Below are 21,239 nucleotides of genomic sequence, written 5' to 3' on the forward strand. Positions count from 1 at the left end.
GCGCATGCATGGACACGCTTCAAGTCCCCTGAGCAGTGTTGAACTTCTTTAACAGCAGTTTTGACATTTTTTTCTGTGTTTTTTTACTGTGAATGTGTTGTACAGCTGGAGTGGTTAGGGCTGTGCTATGTGTGTGTGTGTGTGTGTGCGCGTGTGTGTGTGTGTGTGTGTGTGTGTGTGTGTGTGTGTAAGCTGGTGCTGTGACCATGATTGTGCTCATCTCTGTTCTGTAGGCTACTTGCCACTCTCTACTGAATAAAGCAACAGTAAAAGAAAAAAAGGAAAACAAAAAAGCAGTAAGTTTGGAGAATCTATTTTCCCTCAGACACTTTTCCCCCTAAAGCAAAAAAGCCTTTTTTGCATTTTACTCATTTGATTTATTTTCTTCATTTTTACAAAAAAAAAAATTGGTTTTAATTTGGTGTTTCTCTGGAAATGTTTTATTCTTTTTTCCATATTCAACTTTGTGTACAACCCTCTTTGAAAATCATCGTACTAATATCGGCGCCATTTTTATGTATCTTTAATTAACAGTTCTCAGGAAACAGTGGCATTCTTTCTTCTCTTTTTCTTTCTGGACTCTCTGTTTGCACTCCGGTAGACATTTTCTCAGAACATTTCATCTGCACTCAAATCATGTTTCTCCACCTTTTTATATGAATCATTTGAATAAATCCAGTCACACACAACCGCACGCTTCACCTGCTTCACATTTTCTACAACACATGAAACCGCCTCTAGATGAAATATTCTGATAAACTGGCCTCTCACTGTCATGGGTTGACTTCCACAACTCTATGGTGTTTTTCTTCCTGCCGTATATATCAAGAGCAACTTGAGAACATGATTCTGTACATTCATATTTTTCCCCAGCGCTCTGAGGTTCCTCAAAGTAAAATGAATCCACCCTTAAATATAAATATCTGATGTACAGATTTGCCCTGATCTCGCTCAAATCTGTATATGTGCCCCTCAAACATACGTGTGATTGATTCTTTGTGCTCACAGGTTTAAAATGGCCATGTCCATGTATTCTCAAAGGTTTAGAATCATCAGCTGTTTTCTCCAGGATGTTGCCGGTGCTCATTTTTCACTTACAATGCAGGCAGGGTTGAGTTCTGATAGCATCTAGTTTAGACCTGCTGTGAAGTTCCTTCTGGTATCAAAGGGGACCTATGATCCTTTTCCTTACTTTCAGTCAACATATATAATGCTATTGCAGTCATGTGGAACCAAGGATACCGTGCCAAAAATTCAGAATATTCTTTAATAGCAGCACGCAACACAAATGCTTTGGAAATTGAGGTTTGTGGTCAAATAAAGTGTGTGCTGATTGTTAGGACATTATTATGTAGGATATTATTGTTAGTAGTTGTTTTTAGTCGGTAGCAAACCCACCTGAACAGAGAGCAGCTGCCTCTTGAGTGAGTGTCTAAAAATGAGCAGCGCACATTGTCCTGGAGGGGTAACAATGTATCACAGTGATAATTGATGAAAGACTTACCACATTCTGAGTAGAAACCCATGGGCACAATGTGTGATATGAAGACTTCTTTAAACAAAACAACATCTGGGTAACCAAGCATATGTTTGACTTCATACAGTTTAGCAGAGGCTTCAGGAAGAGCGATGGAAATTATGAATATGAATTTAAGTGATGCTGTCAAGTTAAAAGCACATGCTCTTAATATATGTGAGAGATAAACAGCATACAGGTGGTATCTGTATGGGAAAGTGAAAATTCACCCTAAAACTGCAAACTTTTGATAAGTTTTTACTGTTCAGGTTAGATGTGTAAACAGTAACCCCTGTGTATAAGCACAGTGTTATATCCCAAGTGAAAAAAACACTGAACTTTTAGCAATTAAAGGAATAGTCTGACATTTTGGCATCCCCCTCTTGCTGTCTTGCGAACCAAATGAGAATATAGACATCAGTGTCATCTGTGTGTTTAGTATCCTAGATTAGCACAAAGACTGGAAGCAGGGGCAACGTTATATTGTTGCCTTAAAATAGTGTATGAATTTATAGACCGTTGTTCCAGCTGGAATATTGATGTGTTATTGCAGGGAATGCACAGGTGGAACTGATAATGTTATCAATGTCTCCATTCTGCAGATTATTGTAATGCAATGAACAATGTCAGTACTTACACGTGAGCATGACCAGTCAGATGTTTGATGTGAAAAGGTCTGTTCAACTTGAGTTTCACTACACGTTTTCTTACCACACAGGCATGACTCTGGCACAGTAGCATGACTCTAGCACAGCAGCATGACTCTAGCACAGCAGCATGACTCTAGCATAGTAGCATGACTCTAGCACAGTAGCATGACTCTAGCACAGCAGCATGACTCTAGCACAGTAGCATGACTCTAGCATAGTAGCATGACTCTAGCATAGCAGCATGACTCTGGCACAGTAGCATGACTCTAGCACAGCAGCATGACTCTAGCACAGTAGCATGACTCTAGCACAGTAGCATGACTCTAGCACAGCAGCATGACTCTAGCATAGTAGCATGACTCTAGCACAGTAGCATGACTCTAGCACAGCAGCATGACTCTAGCACAGTAGCATGACTCTAGCATAGTAGCATGACTCTAGCATAGCAGCATGACTCTGGCACAGTAGCATGACTCTAGCACAGTAGCATGAGTCTAGCATAGTAGCATGACTCTAGCACAGTAGCATGACTCTAGCACAGTAGCATGACTCTAGCACAGTAGCATGACTCTAGCATAGTAGCATGACTCTAGCACAGCAGCATGACTCTAGCACAGTAGCATGACTCTAGCACAGTAGCATGACTCTAGCACAGTAGCATGACTCTAGCACAGTAGCATGACTCTAGCACAGTAGCATTCCAGCTGGTGAATATTACAAGGTGTACCTCAGAAAGTATAGTTAAAGGCTATAAGCACCCTGGTTTTGAGATGGACAAACCTTGAAAATATTGTTGACACTGATATCAATGTTAAAGAGAATTTTAACAGCCTGCTCGCCAAAATGTTGACTGTTTCTTTAATACATAAAATATTTGTATCCTCTAAATAGTAGAAACGTGTGATTATTATTATTCTGGTTCTTTATAATGAGAATGAGATGAAAGCTGTTTTTTGGTGGACTTTGTCCTACTGGAAGTTGTGGAATCACAAATTCATCATTGAAGCTCCCTTAAGCATCCTTTGTAGTCTCTGAGAGGTTTTCAGGCATCAGAAGCTGAAGCTACATGCAGTTCACTCTGTCCAGGTTATCTACTCTAAAAATTAGAGCCAGGCTGGTAAATGTAAGCTTATTAATTTAATAAAAGAATAATCTTTTATTGTCATTGTCGTTGTACAAAGCACAATGAAATTGAGATGCCGTCCTTAAAAGTGCAGAAACAATAATAATAAATAATTACTTCTAAAAAAAAGCTTTAGCTGTTTTTTAATCTGTTAGTGCGTAATTTCAATGACCTGAAGCGTTTGCCTGAGGGCAGCAGCTCAAACAGCGAGTGTCCTGGGTGAGATGGGTCCCTGATAATATGGAGAGCTTTCCTGAAACAGCGGGAACTGTACAGATCTTTCGGGGAGGGGAGAGGGCAGCCGATAATCTTCTGAGCTGTGGTGATGACCCTCTGGAGCGCTATCCTCTCTGCAGCTGTGCAGCTAGAGAACCACACACACATGCAGTAGGTCAAAATGCTCTCAATGGAGCAACAATAAAAGGACACAAGCAGTTTTTGTGAGAGTTGGTTATTCCTGAGTACTCTCAGGAAGTACAATCTCTGCTGTGCCTTCTTAATAATAGCAGTGGTGTTGATGCTCCAGGTCAGGTCATCCTCTATGTGAACTCCCAGAAACCGGAAGTCTGTGACCCTCTCCACACAGTCCCCACCGATGAACAGGGGCGGAGTGTCCGTTTTATTTCTCCTGTAGTCTATGACCAGCTCCTTTGTCTTGGTAGTGTTCAGTGCCATGTTGTTTTCTGTGCACCACACTGACAACTGCTCCACCTCGTCCCGATATGCAGACTCATCCCCCCCAGAGATGAGCCCCACCACAGTGGTATCATCAGCGAACTTGATGACGCAGTTGCTGGAGTGGACGGGGGTGCAGTCGTGGGTGTAGAGGGTGTAGAAAAGGGGGCTCAGCACACAGCCCTGAGGTGATCAAGTATTTAGGATGAGCGCTGAGGAGATGTGGGGGCCTACTCTCACCCTCTGGGAGCGGTCAGACAGGAAGTCTTGATCCAGAGGCAGATGGAGTGAGATATTCCCAGGTCTGACAGCTTGTTCACCAGTCTGTTGGGGATGATGGTGTTAAACGCCGAGCTGAAGTCCACAAAGAGCAGCCGCGCGTAGCTCCCCTGCTGCTCCAGGTGGGACAGAGCAGAGTGGAGAGCTGTGGCTATAGCGTCTTCTGTGGACCTGTTGGCTCTGTATGTGAACTGGTGAGGGTCAAACCTGGGTGGAAGATTTGAAGTGATGTGCTTCCGGACCAGTTTCTCAAAGCGCTTCATAATGACAGGTGTAAGAGCTACTGGTCGGTAATCACTCAGGATGCTGGTGTTGTTCTTCTTCGGGAGTGGGACAATTGTGGAGGATTTCAGGCAGGAAGGGACGGCAGACTGAGACAGTGACTGGTTAAAGATCTCGGTGAAGACCCCAGCCAGCTGGTCCGCACAGTCCCTCAGCACCCGTCCAGAGACACCATCGGGTCCTGCCGTTTTCCTCGGGTTCACAGCCCTCAGTGTGCACCTCACTTGGTGCTCTTCCACCATGCATGTGGCTGCTGTGGGCTGGTGAGTGTGGTCAATCAATCAATCTTTATTTGTATAGCGCCAAATCACAACAAAGTCATCTCAAGGCACTTTACACATAGAGCAGGTTCTAAACCGTACTCTTCAGGTTTTAATTTTAAAGAGACCCAACATTCCCACATGAGCAGCACTTAGTGACAGTGGCAAGAAAAAACTCCCTTTTAACAGGAAGAAACCTCAGGCAGAACCAGGCTCAAAGTGGGAGAACATCTGCCTCGACCGGTTGGGGTAGAGAGGAGAGAGAGGAAGAATAGGAGAGAGAGAGAAGCACATAGAAAATCAACATTGAAGCTAGAAGGTCCGGGACTGGAATCTGTCATCCGGACGTCTACAGGCCCAGATTACCTGTGAGACGAGAAAGCACAGACAACTCCGGGGAAGAAGTTTAGGTGATTGAATGTATTAATAGTACATGAATGTTAATGGATATAGATGGATGGATAGAGAGAGAGAGGAGGAGAGAGGAGATGAGTGCATCATGGGAGTGGGAGTCTGCAGTCTAAGCCTGTAGCAGCATAAACCAGGAGCTGGTCCACAGAATGTAGTGTGGCTGCCTCTACTGACATATAGTATCAGTCAGCCATGTAACAGGTTATTTAGCAACACAGTTTCTATTCCATAGTATGTTCCCCAGAGATCTGACAAGTCTCAAATGTCTCACTCACTACATATCATGGTGACACTTCTCTAATAAGCAGATTTAAGGGATTGTTTATTTATTAAGCCCTGAAATTCTCCAGTCATACCATATGAAGCATGACTGTATTTATGTTTAATTCTTCATTTATGTACATTGTGAATAAGCTCCATCAACCTGTCATTTCATCAGTCTACATATAGGACAACATGAACCTCATTCTGTTGTTTCTTAAACTGATGTGTCTGATTGTCATCATGATGTCACACTGCCTGCTGTAGTGGAGTTGCTACAGTGTTTAATTGTTTGTACATCAAGGGCACAGCATGTATATTTTTGTGAGAGAGAAACCCTACACCTCTTCACTTTATCATCATTTAACCATTTTTTTTAAATATGAAAAAAGACAAATACAGAAACACGACAAAAATGAAAAGCAGCAGTCTGAGGCAGAAACATTGTAATGTTGTGGTTACTTGATATTTATGTGTCACCTTTCATATCATTCATTTTTGGCCAGTAGCTGCAGTTTGTTGTACGTCGTCTGTTTGCCCTTTACTACCAGAACATTTACATATCTGCATGAGTATGTCACCCAGTTTGTGCCTTCTTCAGTATATATTATCCAGAAATTTGGGGTGCATCATTTTGATAAATAAAATCAGGTTAAATCTTTATTACATGAATGTATTTACTGGCTGCAGGTTGGAGCTGTTGTGATTGTGGTGATGTAGATTGGGATAAATGTGATGAGGCCGGAAGCAGCGCAGCTTCTCAGGAGAGGAGTCGGTCACACTGTGGGAAGATGTTTCTATTTATTGTGTATTTCAAACATAGGTGTGTATGGTTCAGCTTGGCTTTTTGAGAGGTTTTACAACTAAGTTTCCACTGGCATTGCTGTAAATGTGTCAGATAAAACCTTTATACCATGTGATGTGGTTTTATCATTTGTTACAACTTATAAGTAGTTTCCAGGTCTGGGAAAATACCCTTCAAAATAAGACAACAGTTTTAATGTGTTGGATTTTTTTTCTCCATATTCTTTTATGGAGAACAAACTGTATGTCAGAGTTCAGCAGCTGAAAGTTCAGGTCTTAATCAGGTTTACATTGAGGTGATGTGGTGTGTGGAGTATTTTAAATGGGTAATATTTGGTGTTGGTTGTAAAACACAATGAAAGGTTCATTCAGTTTAGCAGCTCAGGTCTTCCACAGGTCATATAAAACTGCTGGTGTGCAGCAGAGCAGCACGTGACTGACAGATTCAACTGGAAGGAAGAATGATTGTAAAGATGCTGCTGCAGACTGCTGTGGCTGCACCAGCATCTGATCGAGTCACATCGACCTGCTGTCTGGAGAACTGCATATGTGCTGCTAGAGTCAGAAAAGAACAACATTGGATGCATTGACATTAAGTAAACTATACTAAACTTGTTTCCATGTTGCAGGATAGTTCACTCACGTTTCTGCCTCATTTTTTGAGGTTCGCCACAAGAGCACAGAAAGGGGGAAGCTTTTCTCGTTCACTGGATGAAATAGTGCGTTGTCATCAAGTGCCATTGACTGAGGGGAAAGGTTTTAGTCCAGCTTGTGATTTATCTCTGAGTTCTCCAGGAAGTGGAGAAACAGCTGACTACTCCCCACTGTCTGACTTTTTTAATACGCAGTAAAAACCCATTCCCATCATCTCTAAAGAGAGGTCAATTCAACAAGGTTATCTACTCTTTCATTCTTATTTTTTCTTTTTAAATCATATTGATGTACCCAGTCCTTCAACATACATCCTTTAGTGTTTTCATATACACACGTCAGTTATTCTTCTTACTTTGAAGAAACAAAGATGTGTGTGTGCTCACTAAAATAATGGTCTCCTAAACAGAATGGGAATTGAGCATAGGAAGAAGTGGAGATTAAAGGCCAGTGAATGTATGGGTGTGTGTGCTCATGCATGCAGATACAGTACGTGTTTCACTGTGTGGGTTAACGTCAATGCTCCCTTTATCGTACATACCTCCAGTCTAACTGATCAATGTAGAAATGAGATTCCAGTGTATTTAATATTGCATCATTACTGTACAGGACAATATCATCTAAGTATGTTTTTCTGATCCAACTCAAACCATTGTAGGATTTAAATCTGTAAACAGTGTAGTGTGGCACAGCAGCTATGGTCACTGAATGATATCAGTTACAGAGTATTCTGGTGGTGTCACCTTTTCACAGCAGGAGAAAATATAGACGAGTCAGAACAATTTTGTAACTTGTTGACGTTCGTGCCAAATATTCCTAGTTTCGCTAGAATTCAGATGCAGTGAGTTCATCTGTGTTTAGGTTTAGTTTAGGATCCCTATTAGTCCTTGCACTGGGTAGCAGCTACCCTCCCTGGGCTCAGCAATTAACAGAAAAACAATACAGTTCTAGAAACCCACAATAGATATTCAATACAACAAAAAAGATGAAGGGAAAAAGAGAGCATGCAAGAGAGTAGTAATATATGTTCAAAGCTTGCAGGGGACAAAACACTAGAAAGAGGAAAAAGAAATATAAAACTACACATTGTTAAAGAAAAGAAAAGAATGTCATCCCCCCATTAGTTCAGGATGACACACATACTGTAGTAGGTGAAACATGAAGTTCACTGGACAAACTGACTGTAGACAGAGGATTCACTGGTTTTGCTACAGATGTTGGTTTTCAGTGTGTCCCAATTGGAATCCATTCTTACCAGTGTAGTTCCGGCTGATATTAGGGCAGTTTGTGGTTGCTGCTACTTACTGTTTTAAGGGGTCATTCCAGTTTATTACAACTCGGGATATAAAGAGTGAAGAATAGATTGATTGATGGTGGAATAAAGGAAGAAATAAGCTTAGAACACTCCACAGATCATTTCCTTTATCACCTCTGCATGTCTTCAAATTGAACACATTATCAGTGTGATTTGGCTAATACTCATGATTCTTCAGACACAGCGGAAATGCAAACAGGAAAGCACACAAGAGATTTTTACTTCCTTGTTTAGTTGAGTGTACTTCCTGTGGCTCCTTAGTACAAACATGTTTCATTGCTTGTGTTTCTGAACTCATCTGACTTCTTTTAATGATGTCACTGTGTTCTCAGAGCTCAGATTTACTTGTTATTATTATTTTTATTATTATTAGGAATGAATATAGCCCAACCAATACTGGAGTTTTGAGGCCGATGCTGATACCAGTATTATGGAGTAAAACTATTCCGATATCAATATATCAGCCGACATATACTTATAGGATATATACATGAATACATATTATTTACAATGATTCATCAAAAGTGGTCATCACTTGTGACAAATATATGTAATGAGGACATATTTGACAGATTAGGAATATACCTTATTGTATTAAATGACATCAGCAAACAAAAAGAGTGAACTTCACTGAGTATTTAATAATGATCAAAAACTATGAACAAAAAACAGGAAGAAAATCCATGTATGTATATATCAAACTTGAATAAAGAAAAAGAATCAAATCTATATAAAATGCTGCCTATTTAACTTTATAGATTAAAAAAAGAAGAAATTCACACGTTGGACAACATACATACCAATACATCTGTGATAGGTCAATATCGGCCAATAATATCAGTGGACTGATCTGTGGGGCTCTAATAATGAGACCTAAGTTATAATAAACCAGACTCTTCCTTCAATGGGCAAAGGATAACAAAACGTGTTAGTAAACATTAGAATGGTGTGCCTCTGGTCTGTGTCGTCATATATATTTTAGGGATTTGTTGGAACTTTTTAGCTGCTCATCCTTCAGTGTAGAAAGTGATATAAAGCCCTAGAATGATACATGTTTTTAGTAACCGTTCATACATGTTGTAGACTGATCGGAAGCTCAGCAGCACTGACCGTGTCCGATTCTGGAACATGTGACGTTAAATTGTGTCTCCTCTGGAATGCGTCACACACACACACACACACACACACACACACAACCCTGCTTTGCCTCAAAGCAAGATGTGACGTACGGGTTGTGATGTTGTTGGATGGTCACATGTGTGGCTCATCCACTGCTTTGCATCACAACTCATGGCTCTACATCTATTACATCTGCCCCCTTCTTTTTTTTTTGTTTTTTTTGTTGGTAATGATGAATTCCAGTTCACAATCTTTTTTCCCCAGCAGAGAGAAGACGGTTGGGTTCCTTGTCTTTCTCTCTCTGTCTTACTTCTTACTTGGGCTTTAATTGGAGACAGAAACTTCCTCGCTCTTCTTAACGCCCAACATGAATTGCGATTGTTTCTAAGCCTCTCTTAATGTCTTTCTCCACTGTTGTTCCTCCTGAACCCAACACCTTTTATCATTTTGGTCATGGCTCACCTCACTCCGCTTTTTCACCCGTTACACATATTGATACATGTATATATTCTTTTGTTTTTTATCATTCCCTCATTCGTGCTCCTTCATTTTTTTGGAAATCCATATTCAATATTTTCTTCTTTCCTTTGCTTAAACCCGTTTCCCTGCTCAAACTTTTCTCCTCTGTTCCATTTGTTCTGCATTTCCCCTTCGTTTCCCCTCCTTTGTCTTCCCCGGCCCCTTCCATCCTCCTTCACACAGGTGGTGAGTCAGCGGTTCCCACAGAACAGCATCGGTGCAGTGGGCAGCGCCATGTTTCTACGCTTTGTCAACCCGGCAATTGTGTCCCCCTACGAGGCTGGTATCTTGGATAAGAAGCCCCTGCTCAGGATAGAGCGAGGTCTCAAACTCATGTCCAAGGTAAAAGTGACTGGATGAATCATTTTGAATAGTTTCAGTCATGTGGGGGTAGCAACATGTGGTACTGATTCAATCAGATACAAGAAATGTTTTTAATTATGTACTTTAATTTCATCTTTGTAACATTGAACACAAATTGTCTCGTGAACAGAATCCAATAAAGCCATCAAAACCACTGACTGTCAGCTTAACAGACCCAAATGACAATTATCAACCCAACCCATGTTCAAGTGTCAGTTGCATTTCAACAATGTTCACAAAAATCCATCAAATATAAAATAAAGAAGGAAAGATTGTGATTGACACAGAGAGAGTTCATAGGGACAAAATGAAAGGTATTATTATTATTATTATTATTATTATTATTGTTGTTATCATTAGTTTATTCAGCTTCCTCATCACACTGTTGATATCAATGGATGCCTCAGTCATCTAGTTTCATATGATACCACTATCTTCACTCTGAAACACAGTAATGCTTTAACACATTCAATATTTCCAATTCATTCAAATATGAACAGGTTCATTTTGCAACACTACTAACAAGTACTGCGTGTGTATCAAAGTCTGATATATTGTTTTCCTTTGTGCTGTAGAGCTGAGCTCTGTTGTTTACCAAAAACGATCAGAAATACATCAGTGAGCTCCATCACTGCACTGGGTGACATGGAAATAAATGATGAAATAATATGTAGTAGAGTCAAAACTATAGTTGAGGTAGGCTGGAAAAGACTCTGTGTGTGTGCTGTTAGAGGCCAGGCCATTAATCAAATGTTTGATATCTATCATCCCTCATATTTAATATGTGTATATTTTTGTCTTTTCCTCCAGATTCTGCAGAGCATTGCCAACCACGTGTTGTTTACAAAAGAAGAGCACATGAGGCCTTTTAATGACTTTGTGAAGAGCAACTTTGATTCAGCCAGGAGGTAAAACACGTTCCAGTCTGAACACAGAAATCCTCCAAATACAACAGCTGCAGTAATAAACTGTGGGCATGGTGTATTGCTTTGGCTAGAATTATAGTTAGAATTATGGTTTGGTTAAAAGTGTTGATTTAGCTGAAAACGACATATGGTGGCATCTGAAAGGGCTAAAACTAGAGGATGTCATGGCTTCAAATAAATGGACCCATGATACTGTATAACTACAGAAAGTATGCTTAAATATTAAGTAATGAAACAATCACTTCATTTGGTAGACAAGACATTTTGATTGTAAAGCAGCTGTATAACTGTGGGTTTTATAGAGAAATACAGTGTTCCTGTGTCTCAAAGCCAGCATAGTACTGTCATTTATCATGTTGCAGCTCTGAAGAATGCTCCTGTATTCTGACTCCATCTACATTAGGCAGGCTAAATGATTACCTCTGTCCACAATAAAACAAAAATGGGTCATTCTCTCCCTACTGGGCATGTGCAGAGGACAGATAAGCAAGTTAGGCATAGTAAAGCAGAGAGGCTGATGTGGTGGATCCTCTGTGTGTAGGTTGAATGTGTTCTCTCTTCTCTCCACCACAGGTTTTTCTTGGACATAGCGTCTGATTCTCCACCCAGCGACTCTGTCAACCACAGCCTGTCCTTCATCAGTGACGGCAATGTGCTGGCCCTCCACAGACTGCTGTGGAACAACCAGGAGAGGATTGGCCAGTACCTGTCTAGTAACAGGTCAGCATAGATGAGTTTGTTAAGCATGTTGTATGTTTCTACTGTGCAGGTTCGTCACTGATAAATCCTCATCTTATTTCCAGGGACCACAAGGCTGTGGGGAGGAGACCTTTTGACAAGATGGCGACCCTGCTGGCCTACCTGGGTCCTCCTGAACACAAACCTGTGGCTGACACACATTGGTCCAGTCTCAACCTGACCAGCTCCAAGTTTGAGGAGTTCATGACCAGGTAGGATTTGTACCAGCCTGTTACATAATGTCTCCTCATGAAGTAAACCAAAGCTCCTCTCTCTTTACTTTTACCAATCAAAACCTCTCTGCTGAGCCTCATCTTTCTTTTCATTCTGTAGCTGTAATGTTTCATTTTTACATAGACTGATACTTTATGTGCTACCTAGTGTGAAATGTTTTCCCACAGCGTGTGCATTGGTCATGTGATACTTTATATATTCAGGATGTGGTGATTGATATTATCACTGATTATCAGAAGTGGAGTGTAGACACACTTAATGAACCCTAAATGGAAAATGTGTTCTAAACCTCACTGCCACCTCATCACTGTCTTAAAGGACAGGTTCACAGATTTTCAAGTGCAGCAGTGATGTGTTCATATAAACAGTAAAGAGGTTTTCCTCACTGTAATCATTCCTCATGTTCATACTGACTATCTTCAATTTAGGGGTGGGAGTCTCTGTGCACCTTTAAATTCTGATTCAGAGATCTATGATGTGATGATAAATGGATTATTAATGCATCTCAATGCATCAAAGGCTTTGTCAACCTCAAACACACAGTTTGCTTAGTTGTCATGGAGATGTTTCTGCTGATATCAACAGCATGTCGACTGAGCCCTGCTGAAGTGAAAAAGCTCCCACTTGACTTGTCAAACTAAGTTAGTAGCATCCACACACACACACACACCACACACTCGCTGCCTTAAATGGTACAGGTGTCACTCAGTGTGTGTGTCAGTTGGGTTGTAAATGTGTAGCTCGCTGTAGGAGCTTGATGAAGTGTTTGGATGATACTCTGTGGTGACACATATCCTGTTTGGCAATACGTGACATTTGTGAGATATTGACACACAGTGGTTCCACTGACCGCCCAACATCCACTTTAGTCAAACCAACTTTCATGTTGATAATGTGAAGGTCACATCCCATAACCACACTACAAACTCTGTGCTTAGTTTAAATCTACCTTCAACTAGTCAGCTTTCACATTCAACTAGTCTGTTTGTAACTGCATACAGAGGAGAGAATAGCTGTTATAGCTGCAGCTTCCAAAAAGCTTTCAGAGCAAAGCAGTATCATTAGCACTAATGGGAACTTGTTATATTATGTCCATAGACTGGGTCCTGTAACTGTTCTCTGTTTGGATACAAAGACATTTAGTTCATCTGCACTCAGCAGCACAGATGTAGACAGACACACTTAAAAACTCATAAAAGTGACTGCATATGAACAGTAAAGAGGTTTTCCTCTCTGTAATCATTCCTCATGTTCATACTGACTATTAAAAGATCTTCAATTTAGGGGTGGGAGTCTCTGGGCACCTTTAAATTCTGATTCAGAGATCTATGATGTGATGATAAATGGATTATTGATGCATCTCAATGCATCAACAGTTCTGATTTCTGTGCATGATTTATTTTCTTCTCAGTTGTCAGTCCACTGAAATACAATATAACAGAGCTGGCAGATAAATAGTCCTCAGCCTTTTTATTTAAAAAGGTTAACTGCATTAATTCATGAAGGAATGAATGTGAAAGCGTCTTCTAGTCTCCTGCCTGTATGACAATAACTAACTGAGAGGAGGAGGAGTGCTGTGCTGTGTTGTTATTAAAGTCATGTCTCCAGCAGCATCACTGTCCAACATGCAGCTGCAGGGTTGTTGAGCTCAGACAGACTGAGAACCCAGTTCTATGCTTCACCTCATAGCTGGTTTAATGACTTTAATGCCTTCAATGCTGCAGTATATGTTGGTCAGCTGCTCTCGTTTGTTAATGCTGGAGTTCACCACCTCTGAGTGATGGTGCTGAAAGTTCATAATATACTTAACATCTATCTCACAAAGGTCATTATTTATACAAGTTTCAATCCAGTGAATTGTGGATTGTCTTCTGACAGTAATACAAAGTTCATTTTTGGTAGCTTTCTGTAGCCTTTAGTTTGTAACTGTGTCACTCCTTCCAGTGCACACAATCCTGTGTTGGTGCAGCTGGTCAGTGCAGTGATATGATAAGATAAGATAAACGTTTATTGATCCCACAGTGGGGAAAATTCACAGCTACAGCAACTCAAAAGATAGTGATATGAGAAAAACAATGTTAAAAAACATACAGTACCAGTCAAAAGTTTGGACACGCTTGGAAAGGTGTGTCCAAACTTTTGACTGGTACTGTATGTATAACAACAAGAACATTTCAAAACTAAAAAAGGACCTTAAAAGTGCAGGTGTGCACATCAGAGAGAAAAGAAGAAAAAAAGTGCAACTATAGTGCAGCATTGTACAGTCTGACTGCAGTTGGAATGAAGGACCTGCAGAAGCGCTCCTTCTTACACTTGGGGTGTATTAGTCTGTGGCTGAAGGAGCTGCTTAAGGCCTTCACAGTCTGAGGCTGGGAGGTGTTGGTCTCCTCTCTCCCACCACCTCTATGAGGTCCAGGGGGCAGCCACAGACTGAGCTGGCTCTTTTTATCAGTCTGTTGAGTCTGTTCTTGTCCCGCTCAGAACATCCCCCTACCCAACACACCACTGCATATGAGACCACTGATTCCACCACAGAGTCCAAGAATGATCTCAGCTGTGGCCTGCACACACCAAACGATGTACAGATGTGTGTTCAGGTGCACGCACTGTTGCTTTTCTATTTCCTCTTTAAAGCTCACTTTATGTAAGTCGTAAGTCTGTTTCCTCTTTAAATTCCTCCAAGCAGCAAAACACCATGCTGCAATGCTCATGTTTTGTGTAGCGTCCCTGTTTCTCCTGTGCCCACTTCCCTCTAACTAACCCGTTGTTAACCATGCACAGCCTCTCTGACACTCTGAAAACAACATCTAGATTAGAGAAGTAAACAAATATATTCACATCCTCTGATTCTAGCTTTTTAAATGTGAATATTTGATGGTTTCGTTCGTTTGATATTTTACCATTTTTATAATATTATATGAACTAAACTCCTCACCGTGAATTAAATAACTGAGACATTAACAGATAATGAAAATAATAGTTAGTTGCAGCCCTGTTGTTTTCTCCAGCAGCAGTGGATCATGAACGCTGTCAAATAAATGAAGGTGTGACTGATGCTCAGCTGTGTGGTTTGTCCTGCAGGCACCAGGTCCATGAGAAGGAGGAGTTCAAAGCCTTGAAGACCCTCAACATCTTCTACCAGGCAGGAACCTCGAAGACCGGCAACCCAGTCTTCTACTACGTGGCCCGCAGGTAAGCCTTCTAGCCTGTTTTTTTTTTTTTTTAAATGTTATGAGGTACCAGTGAGACGGTGAACTATGATCCAGAAAGTGCAGCTGGACTTAGAGATGAATGCATTGTAGGACTTATCAGAAGCTAAAACACTACTCATAGCGGCAACTGTTTTATCTTTCATTGTGATGATCATGATGTAAACAGTCAAATACAGCATTCATGTTACAAAATAATCCACCAGGGATGTGCAGTTGCATGTATGTGATTGGCTGACACTGTATGATCACCAGACCCAAATGGAATCTGCACTTTTATGTTAGTTTTCTGTGGTGATCCAGGATGAAAATGTAATGTGATAGATAATAATATAGATAATATTCATTTAAGATAACAAAGATGTTTTCAATTAATTAGAGTTCATACACATTGTTCTGGACATAGAAACAAAGTTTTCTTTGCCACTTTAACCCCAATCTCTCTCCATATTGCTCTGTGAGCTACTATGACTCACAGATAGTGAAGTGTGGGTTTATATTTCCTGTGTGGACGGATACTCCCTCAAAGTCACATTTGATAGGCTGAACTTTTGTAAATACCTCTTACACATTATGAGCAAACATTTGAAACTATTTTACAAAAAGAGATGTAATGATGTAAAAATATTGATTTTATGACATATTTGGCATATAGTAGAGATAAATAAGCAACTAACACAGGGACACAGGATTAAAAGTGGGGGAAAGTCATTTTCATTTCACTGGATCTTAACAGTTTGAGCTTTACAAGCAGAATCTTTATTAGTGGAAAATCTGTGGTAATCTACAGAAAATCTACATGCGCATATTCCGTGTGGGTGTTATGATCACACTGCCCCATTCAAATGGATGAGAGAGCAGCTGTTCACACATTGAACCCTAATTGCAACAAATAAAAAGCAGCCAGAAAAAAAAAAATCCAACACATCATACATACTTTTGTTTTGGAAGCTGTGGTATTTACATGATATTATAAGCTGTTTCTAATATAATCTAGTCCAGTATGATAACACCACTACCTGCTGCAGAACTGTGTCAACACACCAACAGATGGATCTGTGAGCATCAAAGTACAGTGTTAACTTTGCACATAGTAACAGTAACTCGTTGTCAACTGATTTGTTTTTTTCCGGAGCTTTCAGTCATATCACATGGTCTTCAGAGGCATATTTTGTCAACCTCAAACACACAGTTTGCTTAGTTGTCATGGAGATGTTTCTGCTGATATCAACAGCATGTCAGCTGAGCCCTGCTGAAGTGAAAAAGCTCCCACTTGACTTGTCAAACTAAGTTAGAAGCATCCACACACACACACACACACCACACACTCGCTGCCTTAAATGGTACAGGTGTCACTCAGTGTGTGTGTCAGTTGGGTTGTAAATGTGTAGCTCGCTGTAGGAGCTTGATGAAGTGTTTGGATGATACTCTGTGGTGACACATATCCTGTTTGGCAATACGTGACATTTGTGAGATATTGACACACAGTGGTTCCACTGACCGCCCAACATCCACTTTAGTCAAACCAACTTTCATGTTGATAATGTGAAAGTCACATCCCATAACCACACTACCAACTCTGTGCTTAGTTTAAATCTACCTTCAACTAGTCAGCTTTCACATTCAACTAGTCTGTTTGTAACTGCATACAGAGGAGAGGACAGCTGTTATAGCTGCAGCTTCCAATAAGCTTTCAGAGCAAAGCAGTATCATTAGCACTAATGGGAACTTGTTATATTATGTCCATAGACTGGGTCCTGTAACTGTTCTCTGTTTGGATACAAAAGACATTTAGTTCATCTGCACTCAGCAGCACAGATGTAGACAGACACACTTAAAAACTCATAAATGTGACTGCTTTAACTTAGTATATAATATCACATGTTACGCTTCTGCTGATGGTGATCATATCCTGGAAAATCAGTACAAAGTTTCCATAAAGTGAAGGTTAGATAAAGACATAATTAGTCATGAGCATTAGGTCCATCTTTATTTAGTGATCAAGAAGCTCATCAGTCTGGATTTTATTATCTTTTATACTTTTATTTTATTGGGCTGCTGTGGCCTCAGGAAGTAGAGCAAGTCATCCAATAATCAGAAGATTGGTGGTTGGATTCCCGGCTCCTCCAGTCCACATGTCCATGTGTTCTTGGGCAAGATACTTAATCCCAAATTGCTTCTGGTGGTTGTGTGTATGTATGAATGTTAGCTCTTTCTGAGCAGGTTAGCACCCTGTGTGGTAGCTTCTGTTATCAGTGTATGAGTATGTATAGTGTGAAAGCTCTTGAAGTGGTCAAAAGACTAGAAAAGTGCTCTATAAGTACAGTTATTTAACAGATTTCATTTGAAACACAGTTTTAATAATGGAAGTTTAATGTAGATTTTTTTTCAGATTAAAATAAAATAGCTGGTTCAACCTCTTCAGTTCAGTCAATAAATCACACAGACTGGTCACTTTTTTCTTATTTATTACACAAATAGTCCAGTCAGAATATAGTCAGGAGTCTTTCTACTTGGATTAAAAGGGTGGTAATGTGTTGCTGTACCAGGTCCTAGTTTAAGGCTCAGGTTCACCATGCTGATAGCTGTAAAAATGGAACACACTGACTCTGCATGTCTGTGTTCAGAGGGAAACATTCAGGTTTTACCAGCATTAGAGGGAGCTACTGATTCTAAAATCACATTTTTAGTTAAAGTATGTGACTTTTTCTCTCTATCACTGTCCACACAGCAGCACAGGTTACACTCCCAGTCTCCTACACCTGTCAGTCTGAGCTCACCCTGCTGCACTTCTCAGCTCACTTACCATGTTGACTTTATATAACTTAACTCCTGATCCAGACCAGTACTTCCTCTCCTGCCGTTCAGTGTATATGACCCTGTCGGGAGCCATGCTGAAGGGGGGGGGGGGCTTTGTATCTGGACTGGTCAGTTAGAGTATGAAATAGCCCAGTTTAGAATGAAACAGAAAACACTTAGCAGCAGCACCAACATTCAGAGACACAGTAACAGCTCACTGGATATGACACAACAATCAAAGAGCTACTTCTGGAGTCTTTGACAGTAAATTACAAAATGTTTTTAATGGGTCTGCTTCCTGGATGATTTTGTGTTGGTCTTTTTGTGCTTTGGTTTTTCTTCTTGGAGTTTATTTAGTTGCATACCATATGAAATCATCAGGGATTCATGATATTATACTAGAACAATGTTTTCTAATCTTTTTATTTCACTAACCTACAACTACTCTACGAAGTCCATGTTTGTTTTACCTACAGTAGCCCTTTATTGTTAACCATAAACGATGCTCCTCACTCCTCTGTGACAGAGTGAGTCAGATGTGGCAATAAGGGGCTGTGGAATGTTAGTGAATATAGTGTGTATTGTCAATCCTGTTTCAAGTGTCTCAGCGGCACTAACTGTAGCACAAGCATCAGTATTATAAAGAAAGCAGAGAGCACAGCAGACAAGCATTATACTGAGAGTGGAGCGAATCCTGTATTCATATATTTTGAATAATTTTCTGTCTTGTAAGTTGATACAGTTCGTGTGTGTGTGTGTGTGTGTGTGTATAAGAATGTTGTACATGTTCAGCTAGTTGGTAAGAAGGTGATAAAGTTGATAAAGTGACAGAAGGCAGTAACAGTCGCAACAGTTTCAGGAGGGGAAATGAACATGGAGGGGATAGGTGGAGTTAATTGGTCGTACATTCACTGTCCATTATAATCCAGTAAGCAGTGTGTGTGTGTTTGTGTGTGTGTGTGTCCAGTCAGGCTGTTTTCAGCAGGATGTGACTCATAACTGCAACAGTCAGAGTGACAGTTTGACGAGTCTCACAGAAGAGTCCGCCGCCTTTATTCCGTGAGTTGGCTATTTTAGGCTTCTTTGTTGCAGACTGCGGGCGCGCTGTTGTGCTTGTGAGTGTGGAGAAGCTGTCCAGACTGGTAGCAGACGTCCAGACAAACATCATGTGGTCCGCAGACTCTGTCACACCTCTTCTGTCCTGATAGATTCCAGTCTCAAACAGCGCAGACTTGGCCTGGTAGCTAGACGTGGCCTCTGCCGTCCTCGCCGGCGACGGAGGATCGTGCTCTTCACCGTGACTGTTAACCCACAGCGGGGGCTCTGTGAATAGCGCAGAGTGCCAGTCCCCCCCTGGTGTCGCCTGATGGGTTTGACCACAGATGGGTCTCGTGTGACAGGGGCAGCCTAAGATTGTCGCACTGGATTGCTCAGCCCAGCTCAGTAGCGTGGTAATGTTCTCTTCCTCCTCACAAGCCCAGGGGTTATCCCCGAGACTCATCAGCTGCAGCCCACTCAGCTTATCAAAGACCCCGTCAGACAGCCAGGTGAAGCGGTTAGCATGGAAGTAGAAGTGAGTCAACCTGGGCAGACGGTCCAAGGATCCAGGCAGGATCTGCACCAGATAGTTATGTGACAGATCAATGCTTTCCAAGTTGTGCGGCATGTTTGTGGGCACAGTCCAAAACCTGTTGTAACTGAGGTTGAGAGTTTGGAGGCTGGGCAGCGTATTGTTGATGAAGACCACTTTCTCCAGCTCGTTGTCCGACATGTCCAGCACCTTCAGGTTCCAGTGGTACGCCGTGTCGTTTTTGTCCAGCGAGCGTATGTGATTTCCTGCCGCTCGGAGGTCCCACAGAGAGCGAGGCAGAGCAGGAGGCAGACTCTCCAGACGGTTATAGGACACATCCAGAGTTCGCAGGTGGACGTAGTGGCTGAGCTGGTTGTCCAGACCCTGCAAGCTGACAGAGAAATGCAATATATATACATGTATATGTTACCAGCTAACCCCCATACTGTTCATATTCTGACTCATAATTAATCTCTACACCAATTCACATTCATAAATTCACCATCAGTCATTAATTAATCCTTAATGAAGCTGTAAGAGTTTAATCTATTTATTTATGGGGGGGGGGGTAGACATTCACAATCACTATTTTATAGAATATGATGGAAAACATGTTCAAATGCTGATTTTTTAAAAATCATTTTAATAAACACAGGTGAAACTTGTACATTTCCATATATAAAAATGTGTATCAGCTGCACAAATACAAAAAAGATGCATTTTACTTCCATTTTTATAGACTGTGGGTCACATTTAAACCAAATCCAGCTAAAAGAAATGTAAAACTGGGTCAAATTTGACCCTGAGTAGTGTGTAAGGGTTAAACAGCTGTAAGCTACTGCAGCCTCAGGTAAGATATATAGTATAGTGGGAGATGATAAAACATAATGTAGCAGTAGCAAACAAAACTGACTGTTGACTAACTGACATTATTACCAGTAGCTAACATTAGCCACCAGAAGCAGCTGTTCATTACCAGGGCAGACATTTCTAAGCAGTTATGGGCTTCATTTGTAAGAGGAAGAATGGTCTATTTCAGTCCTCGCACACCACAGTACGTCAACTTATCATTGTGACACTTTACACTGCAAGTCAGAAAGCAGCTTATGAGGTGATAAGCTGCTCTGCTCTGTCTAATTTAGTCATGTGAGAGACAGAATCTTATCTGGGACAGCTACATATTTATATCATTCAACCACCTGTGTTGTTAGTGCACATAGCAAGCAGGCACTTATAGGTTGGATTGAAAATAGAAAGTAACACTACCACATCTAAATGTGGCCTAACCGTTAAGAAAACAATAGATTAGTCCAACAGTGTGTTGCTGTGTCTGCTTACCTGTTAAATGACAGGTTGAGAAAGTGGATGTTGTGCTGCAGGCTAGGAGGGAGCTTGGTGAGGCCTCGCGAGGAGCAGTCCACCACACGGTGTCCTCTGCTGCAGGAACACACAGGGGGGCAGATGGACAGCACCCAGCCCCCCAGCAGCCCACACAGCAACAAGAGCAGCAGACACACAGAGCAGGCAGGCATGGT

General features: G+C 41.1%; 2 protein-coding genes across 4 annotated transcripts in view; one reads left to right on the forward strand and one right to left on the reverse strand.

Annotated features, from left to right (window-relative positions):
- Positions 1-21,239, forward strand: part of nf1a (neurofibromin 1a) — an 89,562-nt gene that overhangs the window by 37,578 nt on the left and 30,745 nt on the right. For 2 of the 3 annotated variants that reach the window (XM_062418456.1, XM_062418457.1), the window contains exons 30-35: positions 234-296; positions 10,049-10,207; positions 11,039-11,136; positions 11,728-11,874; positions 11,958-12,104; positions 15,208-15,318. In XM_062418456.1, the coding sequence (XP_062274440.1) occupies positions 234-296; positions 10,049-10,207; positions 11,039-11,136; positions 11,728-11,874; positions 11,958-12,104; positions 15,208-15,318 (725 nt within the window). The remainder of the gene's footprint in view (positions 1-233; positions 297-10,048; positions 10,208-11,038; positions 11,137-11,727; positions 11,875-11,957; positions 12,105-15,207; positions 15,319-21,239) is intronic. The other variant, XM_062418458.1, reaches the window with a different exon arrangement.
- On the reverse strand, positions 19,075-21,236 carry omgb (oligodendrocyte myelin glycoprotein b). The gene is made up of 2 exons (XM_062419552.1): positions 21,043-21,236; positions 19,075-20,095 (listed from the first exon to the last, which is right to left on the reverse strand). The coding sequence occupies exons 1-2, from the start codon at positions 21,234-21,236 to the stop codon at positions 19,102-19,104; spliced, it is 1,188 nt and encodes a 395-aa protein (XP_062275536.1). The 3' UTR covers positions 19,075-19,101.

The sequence above is a fragment of the Scomber scombrus genome, chromosome 5 (genome assembly GCF_963691925.1).
Source record: "Scomber scombrus chromosome 5, fScoSco1.1, whole genome shotgun sequence".
Classification (NCBI taxonomy): domain Eukaryota; kingdom Metazoa; phylum Chordata; class Actinopteri; order Scombriformes; family Scombridae; genus Scomber; species Scomber scombrus.

What these genes read in the sequence shown, in the direction of transcription:
- omgb (XM_062419552.1), bottom strand. Translation starts at nt 21,236, where the DNA reads ATGCCTGCCTGCTCTGTGTGTCTGCTGCTCTTGTTGCTGTGTGGGCTG. An exon ending in CTCAACCTGTCATTTAACAG is followed by an intron (nt 20,096 to 21,042) that starts GTAAGCAGACAC and finishes TTTCTCTGTCAG; the next exon opens with CTTGCAGGGTCTGGACAACC.